The 22,142-nt window shown below is 41.1% G+C and overlaps 1 protein-coding gene across 1 annotated transcript; it reads left to right on the top strand.

Annotated features, from left to right (window-relative positions):
• The first annotated feature begins 815 nt into the window (after positions 1-815).
• On the top strand, positions 816-20,521 carry LOC308280384 (DDB1- and CUL4-associated factor 6-like). The gene is made up of 16 exons (XM_080720646.1): positions 816-1,103; positions 2,252-2,313; positions 3,127-3,219; positions 5,966-6,151; positions 6,604-6,717; positions 7,730-7,865; positions 8,731-8,945; positions 10,519-10,603; positions 12,357-12,479; positions 12,665-12,830; positions 13,404-13,547; positions 15,922-16,060; positions 16,769-16,925; positions 17,189-17,277; positions 17,478-17,586; positions 18,433-20,521. Exons 1-16 carry the CDS (start codon positions 1,013-1,015, stop codon positions 18,489-18,491), a joined length of 1,968 nt encoding a protein of 655 aa, XP_080576772.1. The 5' UTR covers positions 816-1,012; the 3' UTR covers positions 18,492-20,521.
• Positions 20,522-22,142: the final 1,621 nt, after the last annotated feature.

Below are 22,142 nucleotides of genomic sequence, written 5' to 3'. Positions count from 1 at the left end.
TGTCACCTGAGAGGAGCGCACTACTGCTAGCCCCGCCCCTCGGCCACTGTGATTGGCTGTAGGACGTAGCGCCTGTTCCACCTTCAAAGGAATGAATGACAAACGGTAAACAGAACCTAAAACGATGGTGACATGACATCTCTCTGTCCGTTTTATGGCGACATCTCCTGGTCAGAAACACACACGCACGCGCGCGCACACACACACACGCACACACGCACGCACGCACGCACGCACACACACACACACACACACACACACACACACACACACAAACGCGCGCAAAAGTAGCCTAGACACATTTTATACTACTGCAAATAACTCAGTTACAAGTAGGCCTACATGTCCAGATTTCAAATGTACTTGAGTGAAAGTACAAAAGTATTGGCATATTGTAGGCTACTCATTATGCAGAATGTCCCATTTCAAAACGTATAAAAATATTTTGAAAGAGCATGTGAGCTTGTAGATCTGCTATTTTGTGGCCGAAATGTACAGTAGGTCTAACTAACTAAAGTTTTCAAATAATTGTAGTGGAGTAAAAGTAGGTTTGCTATTTGGATCCGAGATGTAGTGGAGTAGAAGTAAAAGTAGACTATTGTAAATTGGACATAGAGTAAAGTAAAGTACAAATAGCCTACCTCAAAATTGAACACAAGTACAGTAGGCTACTTGAGTAAATGTACTTAGTTACTTTACACCACTGCCCCCTCCCACCCACCCAGCAGAGCAGACAGCCCCCCAGCCAAGCCGGACGGCTGTCACTGCAGACCGCAGACAACTTCAGAGCTCAACTCAGAACTCACGCGAGCTACAACAACAACTGAACTGCCTGAAAACGTTATAAAGATTCGTCTTGAACTGTCAGTGAACTTCGAGTAAAGGCAGGATTTAAACAGGACGATCGTGATTTTGAAGAACCAAACGGTTAACTTAAAATGTATGCGCGTCAGTTATAGCACAGTACTGTATAACTAACGCCAAGGGTCGAGGGGGGCTTTCCTTTGACAACATGCCCCGCTCCAGCACTGGTCTAATTTGGGACATCAGGAAGCGCTCCATTGGTGCCTGCGACACAAACTTCACCAGGAGCAACTTTTTAAGTAAGAACAAATCTACAAAATATAATACATTCAAATCCTTTTTTTGTAATCCTTCAAAATATATTGATCTTCATTATTGGATGTTGAATACTCTACATATAGGTCACATATTGTATAATAGGCTACAATGCTTTCCACGATCGTTGGATGATTGTGAAAGTCATTGCTTCATTTGCTTGTAAACAACATTGCCTCGTGTCAGTAGCCCAGTGTTTCTCAATCTCTTTTGGCTGAGTACCCCCTTTCCATGAATTCTGAACCCAAGTGCCCCCTTTACCCGACAACAACATTTTGCTTATGAAACTTCAATTAAACTATAAATAAATAGTGGTAGGCCTAGTCTATATGATGCTATGATAACCCCCCATTTCAAGAATATAAAATAACACATAAGAAATGGGTTGAAAGAGTTTCAAACAGTGCCTCCTTTTCTCGTTTTCAACACTGTGGTAATAACATTTCAGTTAAGTGTTCATGTCAGTAACTTCCAAACAACTTTAAAACACATCCCAGTTGCCTGATACCATGTAATTTGGGTTAACAACTCAGGCTCATATCACGTTTCTCCATGTGTCTTCATTAAACATAACGGTAAATGTGTTTCCCCTCCTAATTCTAGTTAATTCTTTAACTATGAACAAGCATGATTTATACTAGTTCTCTTTTTTTAGGTCATTTTCTGAGTAACCCCTGCAGTACCTCGGCGTACCCCTAAGGGTACACGTACCCCCATTTGAGAAACACTGAAGTAGCCTACCCACTGAATGGAGTTATGTTAAACTTTATTTGTTAGGATCCTCATATTAGCTGTCCCATGTCCCATAAAGCACAGCTAGTCTTCATAGTGTCTGTCCACATATGAAAACAACACACACAAACAAGACAGTACTATAGTAGAAACTTTATAGTACACCCTATTCCATGTTGAAATAAAATAGATGAAATAGCATAAATGGAGCCAACAAACAAAATAAAATAATAAGAGTTCAAAGCAATTGTAGGGCTATATACTGCACTGTCTTGGAAGAAAATCTACATGTGTATGTGTGTATTAAACATTTAATAGCCTTTAATAAGGCACAAATAAAGTTGCATGTAAACGTCCTAATGTGATCCCCCTGTATACATTCTTTTGATCCCCTGTTCAGGAAGTAAAGACTTCATACAGCGACTCAGACTTCAGTCTACATTAGATGTGCACGAAGGCTCTGTAAGTATCAAAACTGAAATGATGATAATAAATAAATCAATCGCTATTTTTGTGTTTTAACTCCCTTCACAATTAATGGCATTTACCATTAATCCAGAAAAAGCATTTGTACAGCAATAGGACACTTTGGTCCGTAGAGGTTTGGGTACCTTGCCATAATGTAATGTAATCTATATAAAAAAGTTGACACTTTTATTCAAATAAAAATGCAGAACTGGGTTTTGTGATGCTATATGAGAATCGGCTTCCTTTCTGCTTGTTTACAAAAGAGCGCAACTATAGTGACTTCTTCACCATACAATGTGAAGAATATAATATTTTGTAAACATTGCCAAATTCAATTTAAACCTGCATTTTGGTCTAAATCGGTAGTTCTAAAACTTTAAAATGTCAAGGTCTCCACTTAACTCTGACAGTATACAAATGAAATCAAATGGACCCATAAGGGTCCATTTGGTTTCATTTGTATACTGTCAGAGTTACACACTTGTAAAGTTCAATTTAGACCTTCCAAAAGGAACCCAGAGAGTCTAGTTTTCAAGTAACTTAACCATAAAAACCAAGGTAAAAAAGAATCGTGATAAAACTGTGTATCGTGATACAGCTTGGGAAAATATCGTGATATTGTATTTTTCCATATCGCCCACCCCTACCACCTTTGTAGTTGCATCATGGCAAGGTAACTACTCAACCCAACCCTCTACCAAAATGAGTCTGCCTTTATCCCACAAACCTGTTGGGGATGTACTGTATGCAATTCTCTGGCTGCCTCCCTCTGAAAATAAATCTCTCATGTCTGCCCTGTGGTGACAGGTCAACTCACTATGCTGGAACGAAACAGGAGAATACATCTTGTCAGGATCAGACGATGGCAATTTGGTCGTCACAAACCCATACAGCCAAATAGTAAGCATATGTACTGTATACCAACTTCCTATACCTATATATATATATATATATATACTAGCCTACAGCCCCCTGCGGGGGCCTGGCCCCTTTGTGTGTGTGCCTGTTAGTCCCCCTTGGTGTGAAGCAGACAGACCGTGATGTTGCTCTCTCTGGAACTGCCCCCGGACTGGGAGTGTGCTGCTTGTTGACGCCCATTTGTGATGTAAATCGCATCACAGGACAGCCGCCTACAGGCCAAAATTTGGGAAAATATTTTAAACATTTGGGGATTATGAGAAGTAGAGACACATCTGAAGGTGATAAAGTTGATGTTGGGCAAGGTACATGCGTTATTGATTTTTGTATTGTGTTTTTTAGACAATTGAGCAACTGCTGAACGTGGAGTTACAGATGGACGGTCGGACCAACCAGCATACACACTATGTTTTGGGGCGATTCTAATTAGGTTGTGGGATATATATACATATATATATATATATATATATATATATATATATATATATATATATATATATATATATATATATTTACAGCTGTTCGGTTTTCTCTTTTATTCTACTCTACTGTATGGATTGATGCTGTACTGTGTATATTTAGCAAAGAAAGACAGTTCTTCACTGACACCAGAGGAAGAGTAGTAATTCTGGAGTTCATCATGAGACAATTCTGCATTTGATGCTTTTGCACATCAACATTAACTTTCAACCTGTCTCCCTATTTGGGGCATGTCATTAATTATAGGTGATGAAAGTGCCCCCACATTTTACAAACTAGAAAGATGCAATTCTGGGAAATTGCAAGTGTGGTTGCTGTGACGCGGGTCACACTTGCAAATTAATTCTGTCCATTTCAATTTCCCCATTTAAGTCAAAGGGGAAATTGTATTCAATAATAAATGAATGGCCATATACCGGTATTAGGGCAGGGGTGGGCAACCTTAATGATAGAGAGGGCCACTATATTTCCACACTCACTCCAGAGTGCCACATCCCTTGGTATATTGTTACTGTCGAGCAAAAACCTCTCATCTCCAGTAAGAGAAGCAAAAATAGCCGATCTACAAGCTCAAAACGCGTCACAGTGCGATCTACTATTCATGCTACTTTTGAATTGGAATTCTGAATTATCTTTTGTTATTCTTTTTATTGGAATCCTGAAATGTAACATTTTTATTAAATTTCAAATGCATTTAGTTATATTGAGATCCCTCATGTCATCAATATTAAGCCCACATCATGGACATACTGTGTCAGTCTCATGTGGTCTATGACGGTCTATGATGAGTCATCTCCATATTTGTGAAAAGTGTAATTTTTGCATTTTCCCATTCACATCAATGAACCATTCAAGTCAATGGAGAAAATGAATTCACAAATACATTTAAAATGCAAACATTTATAAAATGCCAAAGGCAAAATAAGGTTTATCCGGAAAGATGGAAAGAAGGAAAGTAAAGTTGGACACTAGTCGATCTACATTAAGCTTGGAATGTGTCACATTGTGTCACATTGTGGCGCTTTGTGAGCTATTCGTTGTTCAGTATATAGGCTGAACAACGAGAACTTTGACACAATCCATCCTGTACCCCATGATCATTCCTCAGGTGAAGGCTGTAGTGAAATCAAGTCATCCCTCTTGCATTAATGCGATCATAGTGTACTCTTAGTCCTTATCAGTCTCTGGTTTCCGGGCCAAACATAGTACAGTATCTGCTATGTACATGTATGTTGTTAGTTTTATATTATATTGTATCAGCCTTGGATAAACTTTCCATTGTCTCTTCCAGGCCGGACGGCCGAAGGCCAGATGGCAGAAGATTTAGAGCTATTGGTGAAACTGTTCTTCAGTTATGCACCTTAAATGGTACATTTATTGAACTAGTTCCTTATAAATACTACCACCATAGATCCTGCATTCCATGGTCTATAAAAAGAGACAAATTGAGGTACTTTTCCTGTTCTGGATTATGGGGACATAATTTATAGAAATGCATCAGCTCCCACACTAAAAAACACTGGACCGTTAGTTTATCACTCGGCCCTCACAAGGTGATATAACTATACTGCCATCATTGTACCTCCCTTGCTACTAGGAGAGATCAATTTACAATTTAGGCATTTAGCAGACGCTCTTAATCTAATTACAGTAAGCAAGGACAACACAAGGTAATACATTGAATGCTTAGAAAAATTAATCTAGGATAAGTGAACCAAGAGCCTATCATCAATCTAACAGAAAAACAAAATAATAATCTGTACATTGAAACAATACACTACACACACTACAGGATGCCAGGTCAGCAATGACCTGACATCTGTCTGTATAACATGCTATCTAAATGACATTTTAGCCTTTGCATACCGGTATGCCTGGGAGGTCGTCGAGGCTAGGGCAGCATTGGTTTTATATCTACAAAGTTCGAGGCGTTGTGAGCTTGTAGATAAGCTATTTCCGGCAAAGAGGTTTTGTTTTGAGGGGAAAAAGAGCAGACCAAGTACAGAGCGAAAGGTCACCTTTATTTAGTATTGACGGTTCAAGTGGTTCAAGTGGAAAACACAAATTGACCTGAGTCCAAAATACAATGATGACTGTGCTGTCAAACGATTAAACTATATGGAATCTATGAAAAGTTTTGGGGGTCCCTGCTTCATCTCTCTCTCAACTAAGGGGTCCCTGGCCTGAAAACGTTGAAGACCCTTGCTCTAAGCATTCACAGTGCTAAGTTCATGTTATCATTCCTCAGGTGAAGGCCGTAGTGACATCACAGCATCAGTCTAGCATTCACAGTGCTAAGTTCATGCCCCAAACCGGGGATCATGTGGTGGTCTCAGCAGCAGCAGACGGCAAGATCTTCTATACCAACATCACCAAGGGACCCAGCGCTGCCACACAGTACCAATATCACTGTCACAATGGAGCTGCATACAAGGTGTGTGTGTGTGTGTGTGTGTGTGTGTGTGTGTGTGTGTGTGTGTGTGTGTGTGTGTGTGTGTGTGTGTGTGTGTGTGTGTGTGTGTGTGTGTGTGTATTTCACAACAGTATGTTTCAAAATATGCCAAGTGGTTCAATGATTTATTAGTGTACTTTCTTTCTTTTTTACTATTTTACAAATTTTACTAATTGTCAACATTGTTTTCTCATATATGTAGGAATCAGTTTTCCCGCTCTAGAGTGGTTGTTTGGGTGTGAATGAACTAATTACTTTATCTTTCAAAGTATAGGTGCGGTGACATTAGTCCAAAACTGCAGGATAGATCCACCTGAATTCCTCTTAACCACATTTAAAAAAACTGTCTTTACGCTTTTTTAACTGATAGCTATATTATTTCTAGTTAGTTATTTCTCTAACGGTGCATTGGGGGAAATGTGGTTTTCCTTCAGATACTGACAGTACCCAGCGATCCACACTCCTTCCTTTCCTGTGGAGAGGACGGAGCCATCCGCTGGTTCGATGTGCGCAACTCGCCCAGCTGCATACAAAGCAACTGTAAACAGGTACATCACTGGTGTCCACAGGAGGGTCCCCAAATTATTTTGAGGGGTCCCCCGATGATTAGCTTAATGTGCAACATTGTTTTCTCACTCAACTGTAAACAAACCAAACAAAGTGTATAGAGGGTATCGGCACATTTCCAAAGTGACAATTTAAGGACTTTTTAATACCTCTAAAATTACAAATTAAACATTGGCCAAATTGTCAAATATTAGAGGCAGAAATGGTGAAAATAGCCGATCTACATGCTCACAACGCCTCGCGTTGCGAGGTGTTGTGAGCATCTAGATCTGCTATTTTCACAATAGAACCGTGTTGTACAAAATGTAATGCCTCAACTCTTAGTGCTTGTCAGGATGGTGGAGGGGGGGATCCCCAATTCAACTAGGATTATTTTGGGGGTCACTGCCTGAAACGGTTCAACCAGTTCTCAACCAGCTCGTTACAGTTCCCCCGCTTTAACCCTGGCATGCCTATTCTGGGCATGTCATCTTGTCAACGCGTCGCAATGGATAGTCATTCGACAACATTTTAAATAGTGTTAGTAGTTGTCAACTCAGGTTGAAAATGTAAAATGACACTTGCAGTACGATCACAGACCAGGAATTGAAAATCTGATTTATTCACTGTGACGTTAACCACTTAAACCCTGGCCTATATAGTATGTTGACCAGGGTCGCCCAGGGCTCTATCCATGGCCCGTGTGTGTTTATGATGTGACAGAGAAAGGGTCTGTCCATATTTCTAACATACTGTAATGCTAAGTGTTTGATAATGTGAGTGATACAGTACAATATTGTTGACCCTATTGTAAAGTAGTCTGTTGTGTCCACCAAATTCATGCAGTTTTAACATAATTCAGCGCCATGTGTTTGAAGTTTCAATCCAATAGCCCAACGTGTGGCCTTTCACTCACGTTATCAATGTCAGTATGGCCCCCGGGGAAGGTATTCTGCCCACCCCTGCCCTACACTGTGGAGTGAAGTGTTTTTGTTGTTGTGGTGCTATTCTCAGGACATTCTCATCGACTGTCGGAGAGCAGTGACGTCCATGGCTATCTCCCCTCTTGACCCGTTCTACCTTGCCGCAGGCTGCTCTGACAATTCAGTGCGCATCTATGACAGACGCATGCTGGGAACAATAGCCACAGGTAAAGAATGTTCAAGTGATGATGTATTTTTGTAGGCCAACATGGAAGTTACAACTGCAATGGGTTCCCACAGCAGTTTTCCAATTCTTTCTGTATGTTTTGATTAGCTTTTAGCTTTTTGGCGGAATTTAAGGCAATAGCTTTGACTAAGCTCTGAAGCAAACAAACTTATAATATTCACATGTTTTGCTCAACAAAAATAATCTTACATTTCATGTCCTACCCTGGATTCAAACCCGGGTCCCCACTTGAACTGCGCACTTGAAAATATAGGCGTCTCTGGGATGCAAACACTCTCTGTCATTTCAACTCCCGCTTGCATTCAAACCTGATAGAACGTTCCCAATATAGACAATAGAAATGGCTGACATGCCATCTCGTCCCCCCACCTACAGGCTAGGGGTGGGCAATTTGGTGATAAATATCGTTGAGGCGATACAATGTCTCCACGATATGCCTTTTCAGAGATATTGTATATATTGTGATACAATGAGTGGGGAGCCTTATAAAAAAATCCTGTTGAAATATTTTCAGATTCATTGCAGAATTTAATTTAAACCTGCATTTTGGTCTAAATCAGTAGTTCTCAAACATTAAAATGTCAAGGTCTCCCCTTAACTCTGACAGTATACTGTCAGAGTTACATACGGTACTTGTAAGAATCAATTTAGACCTCCCAAAAGGTACCCAGAGAGTCCCTGGACCCCACCCTTTTAGTTACTTTGTCGGTGGTTGTACTGTTAAGTAACTTGAAAAATAACCATGAAAACCAACATAAAAAAAAAAGATCACGATAAGATCGTGATACTGCTTGGAAAAATATTGTGATATTGTATCTTTCCATATCGCCCACCCCTTTCTACAGGCTGCCATTCTGGAAGTGGCGCTTCGGGCATTTGCGTGCGCTTCGTGCCGCCTCACCTCATCAACAGCAAGACGAACCGCGTCACCTCGCTGTGCTACAGCGCGGACGGCCGGGAGATTCTGGCGAGCTTCGCCGGTGACTACCTCTACCTGTTCAACCCACTGGATGACACCGCCCGGGAGATCAAGGGACCCTCCCAGGACACCAAGCGTGAGGTGGGAATCAGAATCAGAAACACGGCTCTGTCTCATTTGCAACCAAACTTCCTGCTTAGAACTGTTACCGTACAGTAGTGCAGTGGTTCTCATTCTTCTCAACCTTTTCAGGCCGCGACCCCCCAAATAATCATATTTTAACTGGGCCCCCAGTTACATTTTGTATAACACGGTTCTGTTGTGAAAATAACAGATCTACATGCTCACAAGGCCTCGCGTTGCAAGGCATTGTGATCGCGCTGCGATTGTGATGCAAGCTTGTAGATCTGCTATTTTTGTCTAAAGTTCTCAGAATATGGACACTAGTGGTTCAAGTGGTTAATATAAAAAAGGAGAAAAAAACATTTTCCCCCAAAGATTTGGAGGACCCCCTGTAGTAACTCTGAGGACCCCCTAGGGGTCCAGGACCCCCTGTTGAAGACCCCTGTTCTAAGGTTTGAATGCGAGTGTCGTTTTTGGGACGGAATGTGCTCCATCCTAACAGTAGTCTGCTGTGTGTGTGCGTGTGTGTGTGTGTGTGTGTGTGTGTGTGTGTGTGTGTGTGTGTGTGTGTGTGTGTGTGTGTGTGTGTGTGTGTGTGTGTGTGTGTGTGTGTGCGTGCGTGCGTGCGTGCGTGCGTGCTTGTGTGCGTGTGTGTGTGTATGCGTGTGTGTACAGGGTATGTAGAAACCATTGCGTTTTTTATGTGGGCATGCATGTGTGTGCATGCTTGAGAAGGAGGGACATAGAGAGAGAGCAGATGGCTTTCTGCACATACAGTGCGGTGATTGACAGACCAGAAATAGATTCAGATAGAGCAACACAATGTTCCTCCCTACTTAAAGTGCACGTATGCATGCACACCGACAAACACATACCGTACACATACACGTGATGCGCACACACACACACACAAATGCGCGCACACACAAACACGCGCGGTCACGTGCGCGGTCGTGCCTCGCGCGCACACACTGAGTCGCACGTGAATGTCCTTAAAATATTTTGAACCAGTGTGATGTATGTATTTGAAGCCTGTAACTGAGCGTTTAAGTAATGGGATCAAATCAGGCTAGGAGTGTGTGTGTGTGTGTGTGTGTGTGTGTGTGTGTGTGGGGGGGGGGGTGTTCATGGAGATAGGATGGGTTATTTAAAGACCAGCCTGTGCTGTGACTGATGTGTGTAGGTCTCTCTCTCTCTCTCTCTCTCTCTCTCTCACCCTTCCCCCACTTCTCTCCAGGCACGTGCACACATAGACATCGTCTGTAAAAAGTGCCCTCTCAAGACCATGAATGCAGTTTTTACTAATGGTGAAAGAAACGCAAATGCCATCTTTCCATGCCATTCCTGAAGGCAGCATCCTCTTGTCCAAACTCTCCTGAACTTGAATGCAGCGTCTCATGTTGAAAGAATTGTCCTCTCTGTGTAGCAATCCAGGCCGTTAGCCACATCTCCAGTATGTACTTGATTATGCTTAGTTTAGTGTGGTATCAACTAAGCACTGTTTTCACCAAAAGGCCCTTTTAGGAATTTCAGCCCCTGCCTCTCTAACATTCTCTGCACGTTCCTGCTTCTCTCCCTATCTCTCTCTCAGCCCCCTGTCAAGCGCCTCCGCCTGAGAGGAGACTGGACTGACACTGGACCCCTGGCACGGCCAGAGAGCGAGAGGGGGCGTGACGGTAAGACACACGCATGCACGTGCGCACACACCACTGATCCCGGATCAGTGTCTGGGAGACACAGGGCTCTATTTTGATTGTACCAGCTTTTATGCTTAACTCAGTGTTTCTCAAACTTTCTAATTTTAAGGTCTCCCCTTAAAGGAGCTATAGTCAACTTTTTCTTGAAAAACGGATGCTAAAATAAAAATAATGTTTCGAAAATATTTTATAAAAAAATAAGCTTCATATATGTGTTTCAATTAAAAAATGACCTCAAAAAGCGTAAAATAATGATAAAATAATCATTTTGGCCCTTTGTTTACATTTACAGGGCCCGTACTTTGTTTACATCCTAGTCTGTAGACTAGGATGTACACCTACAATGAAAAAGTTGACTATAGCTCCTTTAACTCTGACAGCGTACAAATGGAACCAAATGGACCTGTTAGGGTTCGTTTGGTTCCATTTGTACACTGTCAGAGTTACAGACTTGTATGGGTCCCTGGAATCCGCTTTGAGAACTTAAAGGCCTGTCCATACTGTCTCCGACCACCGAACTTTTCGTCGGAAAGGTCCGGTTCAACTACAAAATGACGTCACTCGCATCTTCTGAGAAGCATTGCCTCGAATTAGAGTTTTGAAAGCTGCACGTCGGAAAGTCGGAAGTCTCCGACGAAAGGTTTGGTGGTCGGTGACAGTATGGACAGGCCTTTAAGTTAAGGCATTAGAGCTGGTACTTAAAGGGAAAGACCACCCATTTTCAATATTGAACTATGTCATTAATATACCTTAGAGGAGTTGGAGTGTGGAAATAAAAAAAAAGTTCCCTCTCTTCTGTGTTGCCTAGAACTGGAGGATTGATTTTGGGGTTTGTATTGTAAAGTACAACTTGATGACATCACACATTGTACTTTACAATACAAACCCCAAAATCAATCCTCCAGTTCTAGGCAACACAGAAGGGGGGGAACCTTTTTTCTATTTCCACACAACTCCTCTAAGGTAAATTAATGACATAGTTCAATATTGAAAATGGGTGGTCTTCCCCTTTAAGACAATCAAAATAGAGCCCTCTGAGACTCCTAAATGTAAACATTTAAAAACTACAAACTTACTTGCATAGCAAAAGCGTTGAAACACTCACTCGCTAACATTTTCCACTATTCTCAATTAAAAGGAAAGGAAAGTGATGTGTTCATAGAGATGCTCCGATTGCGATTTTTGGGGTCGATATGATCACCGATCAACTGGAATCAGTATCTGCCGATACCGATATTCCCGATCACAGCGTCAAATCCATAAATTCTTCTATTTATTGTGTTACTGTTGCAGCATTTATATATTTAATGATTCTTCACATTGACATTGTATATTAAGTATAAACATTAGGAGATTCAGGCTGAGGTCCTTCAGTATTCAATTCAACTTGTAGGAGTTGAAGCTGAGGTTACATTCAGTCCCACAGAGCTGATCTAGCTTGTAGATCGGCAAAGCCGATACCGATCAAAGCCGATAAAGGCATTATCGGCCGATCGCGATCACTCACCGATCAATCGGCACATCTCTAAATTCATACGTATATTTCTGAAGACAAATAACTCCATTGCCAGCCTTGCACATTGATGTGACTTCACAAAAGATGCCATGCCACTATAGAAACATAGTGGAAAAGATCCACTAGATGAATAAAATAAAATAAAAATCCTGTTGGTAGATTGCTGATGTGATCCATTCTCTCTGCCAAGATGAAATGTAATGCTCTACCCTTCAGGAGAGTCCCAGTCTGACGTGTCCCTGCTGCAGCGCATCTCAGACATGATGTCCCGCTGGTTCGAGGAGGCCAGCGAGGCTCAGAACAGCCGCATGCGCTCTCGCTCTCAAGCACAGGCCAGAGGTAACCCAGTTAAAACCATTCTCTTGCTTCTGTAGGTCTGCAAATAATAAACACACCCACACATACACGAACGCACGCACGGACGCACACACACACACACACACACACAATCATTGTTAATAGATATAACTGTTTAAAGAACCATTTAAGAACCATGTTGAACCAAAAACAACCATCTCTTCCAGTCAATCTAACTCCTGCTACTGGAAGAGCGGCCCCAGAAAGTGACCCCGCTCGCCAGGGACCATCGGCAGGTTCTTCTGACCCCAGGTTGGGAGGGAGCCAGCAGCCAGTGCTGAGCCTCCACTACAGCAGCCAGGGCACCACGGCCAGCACCATTCAACTGAACTGGTACCACTGCCCTGATCCCAGCAAAAAATATCTGCACTGTCGGGAATAAGAAACCTTGTATCTTGTAGAAACCTTATAGTTTCAAATTTGTTTTCCCCCGTAAATTAAAGCCCTACTTCATCATCAATAGTGTCACACAAAAGTAGTGAAAATAGCAGATCTAGACACAACACCTCATTTGTAAATCGGCAGTTTTTTTCGTTTTTAGAATAATAACAAAAAAAAGGAAGGTTTCCACCTGACAGCGACGATCGATCGATTTATTTTTCATATATTTATTGATTCTTATAGTCTCTTGTCCTGATCAATTAAAAACATGAGTTTTATTAGTATGAGAAACAAAGTGTATCAAATAGAGCATCAATTATATTGATATATAAGTTATAACTAAAGTAAAAATTACACTTTTAAATAATAATCACATTTTGGTGGGGTGGTCTGATTAGCGTCAGATGTGCAGAAAAGAAAAGCTAAAAGGAAAGAAAACAATAAACCTCTATAATGTGCACCGATCTAGAACTAAAAGAATACCTATAAAAAACTAACCACTTTTTTGTTTTGTTTTGGGGCCAGGAGTGGTGGGGAACCAAGCCAAAACCAGTCGTCCGGCCCGGGTGAAGAAACGGGCCTGTCAGGTGTGAGGTCACAGCAGGCGGACAGGGATGACAGAGAGGATGAGGTGGCTCCTACACAGCCTCCAATGCACTGGGGGGACAGGTGGGCACTTTTTCCCCCTAACATTTGTTTCTCTCATTAAGACCATTATTTTATGACAGGGGTCTTCAACGTTTTCAGGCCAAGGACCCCTTAGTTGAGAGAGAGATGAAGCAGGGACCCCCCTCTACATATTGTATAAATGTTGTGTTGGAGATTCTCATCTTAAAAAATAGCAGATCTACAAGCTCACAACGCCTAGCAGCGCGAGGCGTTGTGAGCTTGTATGGCTATTTTCTGCAAAGATGTTTGGTGTAGAGGGGGAAAAAGAGCACACTAGAGTGAAAGGTCAAGTTTATTACGGTTCAAGTGGTTAAATATCTGAACACAAATTGACATGAATCCAAAATACTCTGATGATCGTGCTGTCAAACGATGAAACTATGGAATCTGGGGTCCCTGCTTCATCTCTGTCTCGACTAAGGGGTCCTTGGCCTGAAAACATTGAAGACCCCTGGTTTACAGTATGTTTGAGCATCCAGCTGCTCGGAGGAGGAGAATGTTTTTGTCACATGTATACTGGCAACCTTCTGCCCACAACAGCTCTGATTACGATGCAAATACATAACACCCCACAAACCAATGCAAGCTCTTTAGTATTGCACTTCAGTGTCAGAACTCAGAATGCTTGATATCTCAGTACACCTCTCTTTTTTAAGCGCCAGTTCAGTAAAAGAGAATTATATTACTTTCCTCATTTGCTTGTTTCTTTCTGTAGGTTTAATCTCAGAGGATTAGTTATAGGAGAACGAGTGCTAAGGTAATTGTTTGGCCCCCGCTAACTCAAGTCACTAACAGTGTTGACCGGTTTGGAGTTGAGATTGGAAATGTGTGTCATTAACAACGATAACGGGCTGGAGATGAGCTTGGACAAGCATGATTTTTAAAGGTTTGAAGGTGCAACAGTTATTTTATCTTCATCAAAGTTGTACAGTTGGATTTGTGCAACCCACCCTGGTGTGTTCTTTATCGTGTGTTGGATTAAATTGTTTGTTTTAATCCATTGTTCATTGCATGGCCCCCTTACCGATTCAGGGTTGTGTCTCAGTGACAGTGATGAATATAACCAGTGTTGGGCAGTAACGAATTACTAATAATATATTACTGAAATATTATTACTTTTTCCAGTAACAAGTAATATAAGGTATTACTCTAAAAAAAATGGTAATATATAACGCTTTACTCTGCAAAAAAAAAGCCTCGCTACTCCGTTACTAGCCATTTTAGCCGATTACAGAAAAAGAACAGATCTACAAGACATCAACATACATCTACACTTCTACAGAGATGCGATGTAGCTTGTAGATCAGTCATTTGCGCAGTGCGCACAGTTATGACGTTGCTTATGTCATGAGACCAGTGCATGCATAGATATATCTATGAGTGCATGAACCAGTGTCAGCGCTGCGCTGCCTGTCACAGTCACAGAGCGAGCATCAGCGTGCAACGCGCTTACATGGATGGGACATTTACAATCTACAAGCACTCCTCTCGGCCGCGGAGGGGTCCGCGGCGGAGGGGTCCGTCGCGCGAGTCCGCCGCGGAGCTCAGCGGGACCACCGTGGACCACTGCGGACTGAGTTGCTGCTGTTAGCCACTAATAGCCAGTTAGCGTAGCCTCCACTGTCTGAGCCCAATAAGCCTCATGTCTGTTATAAAATGTAAAACTACTCACCGAAATAGACGGTTTTAGGGAGTTGAAAGCCTACTTTCCTTAGTGGGAACACCCAGAGCCCCTGCACCTCACGTCTAAAATAGCCTACACTTTTTAGGCAGAAAAGAAAATATGTAGCCTATTATTTAAGGATAATATAGGCAGGGGTCTTCAACAGAGCTGAGAGTTTTAAATGTAATAAAAAATAAGCAATGTTTTGTTGGGTTATATATTATATGTCTTAATTATTAATTGATAAAATCCATTTAAAAAGTTTCTAACTGTTCCCAGGTCAAATATTGATGTGTGATTAAAATGTGATTAATTGAGATTAATTAATTACAAAGCCTGCAATTATAATTTCTTTAATCGCATCCCAGAGACTCTTATTGTTCCAATAAATTGAATTCAGTTCTAAAAGGAGCTGGCTAAACACATTTTGCAGGTAAAAAAACAAAAAAAAGTAATATAACTTAATATATTACATATTACTCTTGATTCCAAGTAATACGTAATATAATATTATTACTTTTTCCAAGGAGTAATAAGTAATAAGTAACGATTACTCTCCTAAGTAATATTGCCCAACACTGAATATAACACACAAAGACACAATGCAGTTTTTTGTTGTTGTCATGGGTCGTGAAATCTGAAATTGTTCACATCTAAGACAATGAGAACCAGAAAAGGCAGATAACATATTGGTGGTTTCTTTTGGTCAAGGCGCTCTGCTGCTGCGCGCATTCAGGAGATTTTCCGCAGTCGTAAAGAGAGACGCGAGCTGGAGGAGAGTGAGCAGCGGCTGGTCAGGAAGCCTGCGATCCAAATGGTCTACAAAGGCCACCGCAACTCCAGGACTATGGTAAGAAACAACTCATGTTCATATACCTGTACAGCAGGGGTTTTCAAAGTGGGTGACGGGGCACCCTGGGGTGCTGCGACGGCAGTCCAGGGGTGCCGCGAGATCATTTGATAATATTTGGAATTTATTTAGTCTCATTTTAAACTTGAAGTACAAAGTTATTTTCAGTCAGTTCTAACCAAAATGGCTATTATCTCAACGTTTCCCTCGCAACATAATCACTAAAATATCGTCACTGTCGGGCAGAAACCTCGTATCTCCAAGTTTCAAACTTGTACGTCTTTTGGTAAAGCAAAGCCCTGCTTCATCATACATGACTGTCGCACAAAACTAGTGAAAAACAGCCGATCTACAAGCACACAACGCCTCGCATCGTGAGGCGTTGTGTGCTTGTAGATCTGCTGTTTTCACTAGTTTAGTACATTGTATAGATGATAAATACAAAACGAACGGTTTTGGACATACAAGGTTTCCACCCGACAACGACGATATGCTATAAATATAAGGTACTGGGAGTGAAAATTATAATGTAGGGGTGCCTCGGATTAAAACATTATTTATAGGGTGCCCTGAGACAAAAAAGTTTTGGAACCCCTGCTGTACAGTATATGGGGCCTCCTATCCTAAGCCTCATATCACCTACTTGTTGTGTTTTTTTCTCAGTGTTTCAATGATTGTCGTGGTGGTTTGTTGTCCTTTGTTTCTCAGACCAAGGACGCGTGCTTCTGGGGGGACCGATTTGTGCTGAGCGGCTCCGACTGTGGACACATCTTCATCTGGGACCGGACCACCGCCGAGCACCTGATGATGCTGGAGGCCGACAACCATGTAGTCAACTGTCTGCAGCCACACCCCTATGAGCCACGTCAGTATACCTCTCTCTCTCTTTCTCTCATGTCTGTCTCTCGCTCTCTCCCTCTCTCTCTCTCTCTCTGTATGTCTGTCTGTCTCTCTGTCTGTCTGTTTGTCCGTCTCTATCTCTATCTCTCTCTCTCTCTCTCTCTCCAAACAACCAGAAGCCATCTCTCCCAGTCTTACCTCACAGACAAAAAATGCCCCTGGAACAGTGTTTCTCAATGGCATAATTAAAAATATGTATTTTAACATTGTGTTTGTGTTATCTTATAGTTCTGGCCACATCGGGGATAGATTACAACATCAAGATTTGGTCTCCCATGGAAGAGCATCCATCCTTTGACAGGAAGCTGGCTGAAGAGGTCAAATACCTGCCTGCATATTATATTGTTTTGTTTATTACCTTAAATGTCCACAGTGGCATTATTGAATCTGTTTGCTCAACAATAAAGCACTTCCTAACTCTGTTTGAAAGGTGCTCTTTAAATAATTATAGATTGTGTTTGTGTGTGTGTGTGTGTGTGTGCGTGCGTGCGTGTGTGCGTGCGTGCGTGTCTTACAGGTTATTTCCCGTAATGAGCTGATGTTGGAGGAAACCAGAAACACCATTACTGTCCCAGCATCCTTCATGCTGCGCATGTTGGCCTCTCTCAACCACTCCTTCAGACCAGGTACAGTATGAGGCTCTTTAACACCCTCTTGTGGATGTTTGTGTTGTGGCGTATAGCCAGATGCAGTGGTCACAGTAAATAAGTGTCATACATATTCTGAAGAACACCTGGACAGGGTTCCCACGGTCATGAAATTCCTGGAAATATTTTGAAATTATAAAAAATATTTTTCCAGTACTGGAAAAGTTTTGGAATTGATCAAGGGTCCTGGAAGGTCCTGGAAAACATAGCTATGCATTGCCTTTGGTTATTGATTTTGTTAATACCTCTGAAATGACAAATTAAACATTGGCCAAATTGCCAAATATTAGAGGCAGAAATTTTGAAAATAGCCGATCTACATGCTCACAACGCCTCGCGTTTTCACAATAGAACCGTTTTATACAAAATTCTTCAACTCTTAGTGCTCGTCAGGGTGCCGGGTCCCCGGTTAAAATATGATTATTTTGGGGGTCACAGCCTGAAAAGGTTGAGAACCACTGGTATACACTACCAGTCTTTGGGCATTGTGCATAGGGGTAAGCGATTTGTTATTGAGCTGAATTATTGTCATATAGTCCTGGAAATTGGGTTAATTATTCTGGAAAAAGTTTGGAAAAGTTTTGGAAATTAATTGGTAAAAATGTGTGGGAACCCTGCCTGGAGACTTGACATTCAGTAATTGGGTCATAAGATGAGAATAAGAGAATTATAATGGTGTGTAATAAAGAACATCTAGAATTTGCCACGGACAAGACCAAGTCTTGCCACGGACACATGTCCGTGTTCGGACATGTTGATGACCCCTGGGTAGATGGCATGGGAGCAGAATGTAACAGTGAACTTCGGTGAACCTTTGTCTTCCAGATCAGTCTGAGGTGGATCGCTCTGAAGGCTCCGGAGCAGAGAATGAGGATGACCAGTAGCAGGGGCGTCACAAGGAGGGGCCGTGTGGGGCTGAGTTACTAGGGCCCAAGGTGGAGGGAGGGGCCTCAATTATTTTATACTTTAGCTATTGAAAAATAGCAGATATACAAGCTCACAGCGCGGCACTCGGTGCCGCTCTGTGAGCTTGTAGATATGCTATTTTTGAAATCGTGAAAATGTGTGCAAATCTTTGAATATATGTATTTTTTAACCCATTTAGGCCTAACCTATAGTTAGGCCTAAATCAGAATTTAGCCTACAAAAACAAATATGTTGCAACATACTGTACATGTACTGTAAGCCCCTCCCATACACTAAAATGTGTACCCGGTCTGAACATTTGTAACTCAAATTTGGCTTAAGTTCTGGGGGGTCCCTGGAAGTAAATATTGACTTCACATAAAAAGGTTTGAGCACCACTGACAGAAACAGGTTTTTTCAAAAAACCTTCAAAGACTTGTATATCTGCTGCTTTTCAATAGTTAATAGCACAACATAACGCCGTGAATCCTTGTACCCAGTCCCAGGGCCCAGAATTTGGTGCAACACCCCTGACCAGTAGCTTACGTATAGTACCGGTATATCATTGCTGCCGAGAAAGAAACCTTGTATCTCCACATTTCAACTCTTTACGTTTTTTTTCTTTTTTTGTGAATTAATGCCCTACTGTGTCCTACTACGGTGCCTCACAAAAGTAGCAAAAAAGTAGCAGTGTGTGTGTGTGTGTGTGTGTGTGTGTGTGTGTGTGTGTGTGTGTGTGTGTGTGTGTGTCTTTCAAAAAGTGTAAAATAGATCTGCTATTTTTTACTATTAACGTTGTTTTATAAAGTGAAAGTGGTTTAAAGTCTATCTGTGGGTTTTACAAATATTGAACCAATGATAATAAGTATTATTATTTTGTGACTACATTTGATCAATTGGAACACAGCTTCTTTTTTTTTTCTTTTTTTTAAGTAACAGTTTTGGACTTACACACCGGGGCCGGTGTTTTCGTGCAATTAATCCGAGCTGGTGTTTGTTTGAATATGACACAGTGATAATTTGACAATTTTTATTTGGAATAAGGTCTATTTTTCGTAGTAAATACAAGCATCAACAGTATGAAGACGGCATCAGCTGTACTGTATTCTTAGTTTGATGCAAAATATTTGCAGATGCATTTTCTGATGGTTTATTCGTTATGCTCCCAGTTTGTAAAGACCTTTACTGTTACTGTAGCTCTGCACAAAGTGAAGATTTTATACCTATTTATACTTTTTTTTGTACAGTATGTACCATTTTGTATGGTCTGTTTCTATGACTGTATTGTTATAATAATCTGTCATAATTTTGCTTGTGACTGTTGTGTTTGTGAATAATATGTAGTTGTGAGAACTCAAAAGGCCAAAGATAATAGCTTGTTTGTTTAGTTATACTGTGTGGATAAATACTGTAGATTTTGCGAGTGAAGAGTGTATTTTGAGAGACTTTGAGAGAATATAGGAAATGTTTTGTCTGAGTTGAGGTCACAAGAAAAGTTTGTCTTTTAAAAATTTTCCACAAATACACAAAGCAACTTTGATGATGGAGAGGGGCACTATATTTCCACACTGCCTCCAGAGGGCCACATTGCATGTAGCTGTCGCCAGGCAGAAACCTGTTATCTCTGTATTTAACTTCATTCTATGTCACACAAAAGTAAGTTTGTAGAGCTGCTATTTTTGGCTAGTTTTGAATAGGAATTCTGAATACCTTTTTGCTATTTTTGAATTGGAATCCTGAAAAGCAACATTTGTATTTAATTTCAAATGCATTTACCGGTAGTTATTAATAGGCTTTATGAACTACAAAAACATTGGACATAAAAAAGACAATATAATTTGAATACTCATTTAAAATACTAATATAAAGCAGGTCATGTTTGCATGTTTGAAATCGTAACAGCTGAAATCAATAATATATCATTATTCCGATATTAACCTACACTATTAGGTGAAGGTGGGGGCCGCATGTGGCCCCCGGGCCGCCAGTTGCCCTTGTATGACTTAGATAGTTTGCTTCCTTGTCTGTACAAGCACCATACAAGTGAAAAATAAATGAAAATGTGAGATTGTGAATGATTTAGATTTCCTTTTGTAGTGTGACGCCTTCAGTCCTGCAAATTGCAATTTGTATAATGAAATGAAAGACAATAAAATAAGAGAAACTAAAAATAAGTCCCTTTAGAGAAACAACTCTTAATACATTGAATCTTTTATTACTTCTAAAAGTCTGAGCTGAAATCGGTAAATATGAAAAAGAAAAAAAAAATGGATAGAATGTTAAACCGCAGGTAGGTACTCAGATTCAGGATTGGTGTCAACTGGCCAGAGATGATTGACCAAAAAGACCTGTTGTTACATCTAATTACAATTTCTGTTCTAGTGCATTAGGGAAAGCAGCCATAAATGTTTTAATGTGATACCATTGCTCAATTAAACTGCTCCCTAAACGCTACAACCAACCAAAGATTTTTAATATAGTAAGATGCTTCATCCCGACCGGAGCCACTATAGAGACTAAATGGTTCACAAATCCTACAAATGGTCTCATAATAAGTGGGCGCCGGCGTCTTGGCGGAAAATCTTGCGAACGTCCTATGTTTAATGGTGCTTGCTAGATCCTACGAGAGTGTGTTGCTGGGACAGAGAAAGTTTGATAATAAAGATGTTCTCTTGATTTCTCTCTGAATAAAGCCATTTTAGTATGAACATTTTGGGAATATTTGTGTGGCTCGTGACGATGGGGTCCAATATTGAGTTCAGTGACCATGCATGGGGCTAAAGAATAGTTCGAAGCTCACTCTTCCATTGGAAACAATAGACTCCAACCTGCTTCCCATCTCCTAAAAAGGCGTCTGCCCACTTCAAACAGAATATGGGAAGTAAACTGGAGATGGCATGTCTTGTTATTTCAATCTTGGAACCTCCCCCTGACATGCCATAAAATGAAGAGGACTGTCATGTACTGTATGTGAAAATACATGCAATGACAAAGAAAAAACACCCCAAGTAGTTGGGACCAAATTGTTATTATATGGGTTTATGGCAACTATATATAGGGGCATATATGGAGATCTGATTGTCCAGAAGTTCCAGAACCACTGAATCGACCCATATATGGGCATATGTGGTGACCATCCAACCTTTATACTTCAAACTCTGGAGATTTATTTGAAAAATGTACAGCTCTCCCCTCAGTCACAGCACTTTACCAGCGAAGATCACCCTCTGCTGGCTGGTCAGAGGGAATTACTTCTTTGTCCAGAATTTGGCCTTGATATTCTCAGTTATCACTTGGATTTACATCTAATGTGATGAGTAGGGATGGGTATAGTCATCGATACTTTTAATGGTATCGATCGCATGACATCGATACTATCGAGTATCGTTTCACGTAAAAACGAACGATACCTCGTTTCGATACTCTTGAACGCACCCCTGGCCAGTCGCATCTGTAACAGTTGGGCTACTGACAGTTTAATGACTGCTTTAGTATAGGCTACACTCGTTACTGTGGAAAATAGCCGACAATAGCCTATAATGTTTATTATCCAACGTCTATACAGTAGTAGCAGAGATGGGCAGTATTTGAAATACATGTATTTGAAATACGTATTTGAAATACTTTTT

Source organism: Nannobrachium achirus (assembly GCF_963921795.1).
Source record: "Nannobrachium achirus genome assembly, chromosome: 24".
NCBI classification, from domain to species: domain Eukaryota; kingdom Metazoa; phylum Chordata; class Actinopteri; order Myctophiformes; family Myctophidae; genus Nannobrachium; species Nannobrachium achirus.
This window is presented reverse-complemented; position numbering and strand designations above follow the sequence as displayed.

What these genes read in the sequence shown, in the direction of transcription:
- LOC308280384 (XM_080720646.1), top strand. Translation starts at nt 1,013, where the DNA reads ATGCCCCGCTCCAGCACTGGTCTAATTTGGGACATCAGGAAGCGCTCC. An exon ending in TACAAAGCAACTGTAAACAG is followed by an intron (nt 6,718 to 7,729) that starts GTACATCACTGG and finishes TGCTATTCTCAG; the next exon opens with GACATTCTCATCGACTGTCG. An exon ending in CCAATGCACTGGGGGGACAG is followed by an intron (nt 13,548 to 15,921) that starts GTGGGCACTTTT and finishes CTTTTGGTCAAG; the next exon opens with GCGCTCTGCTGCTGCGCGCA.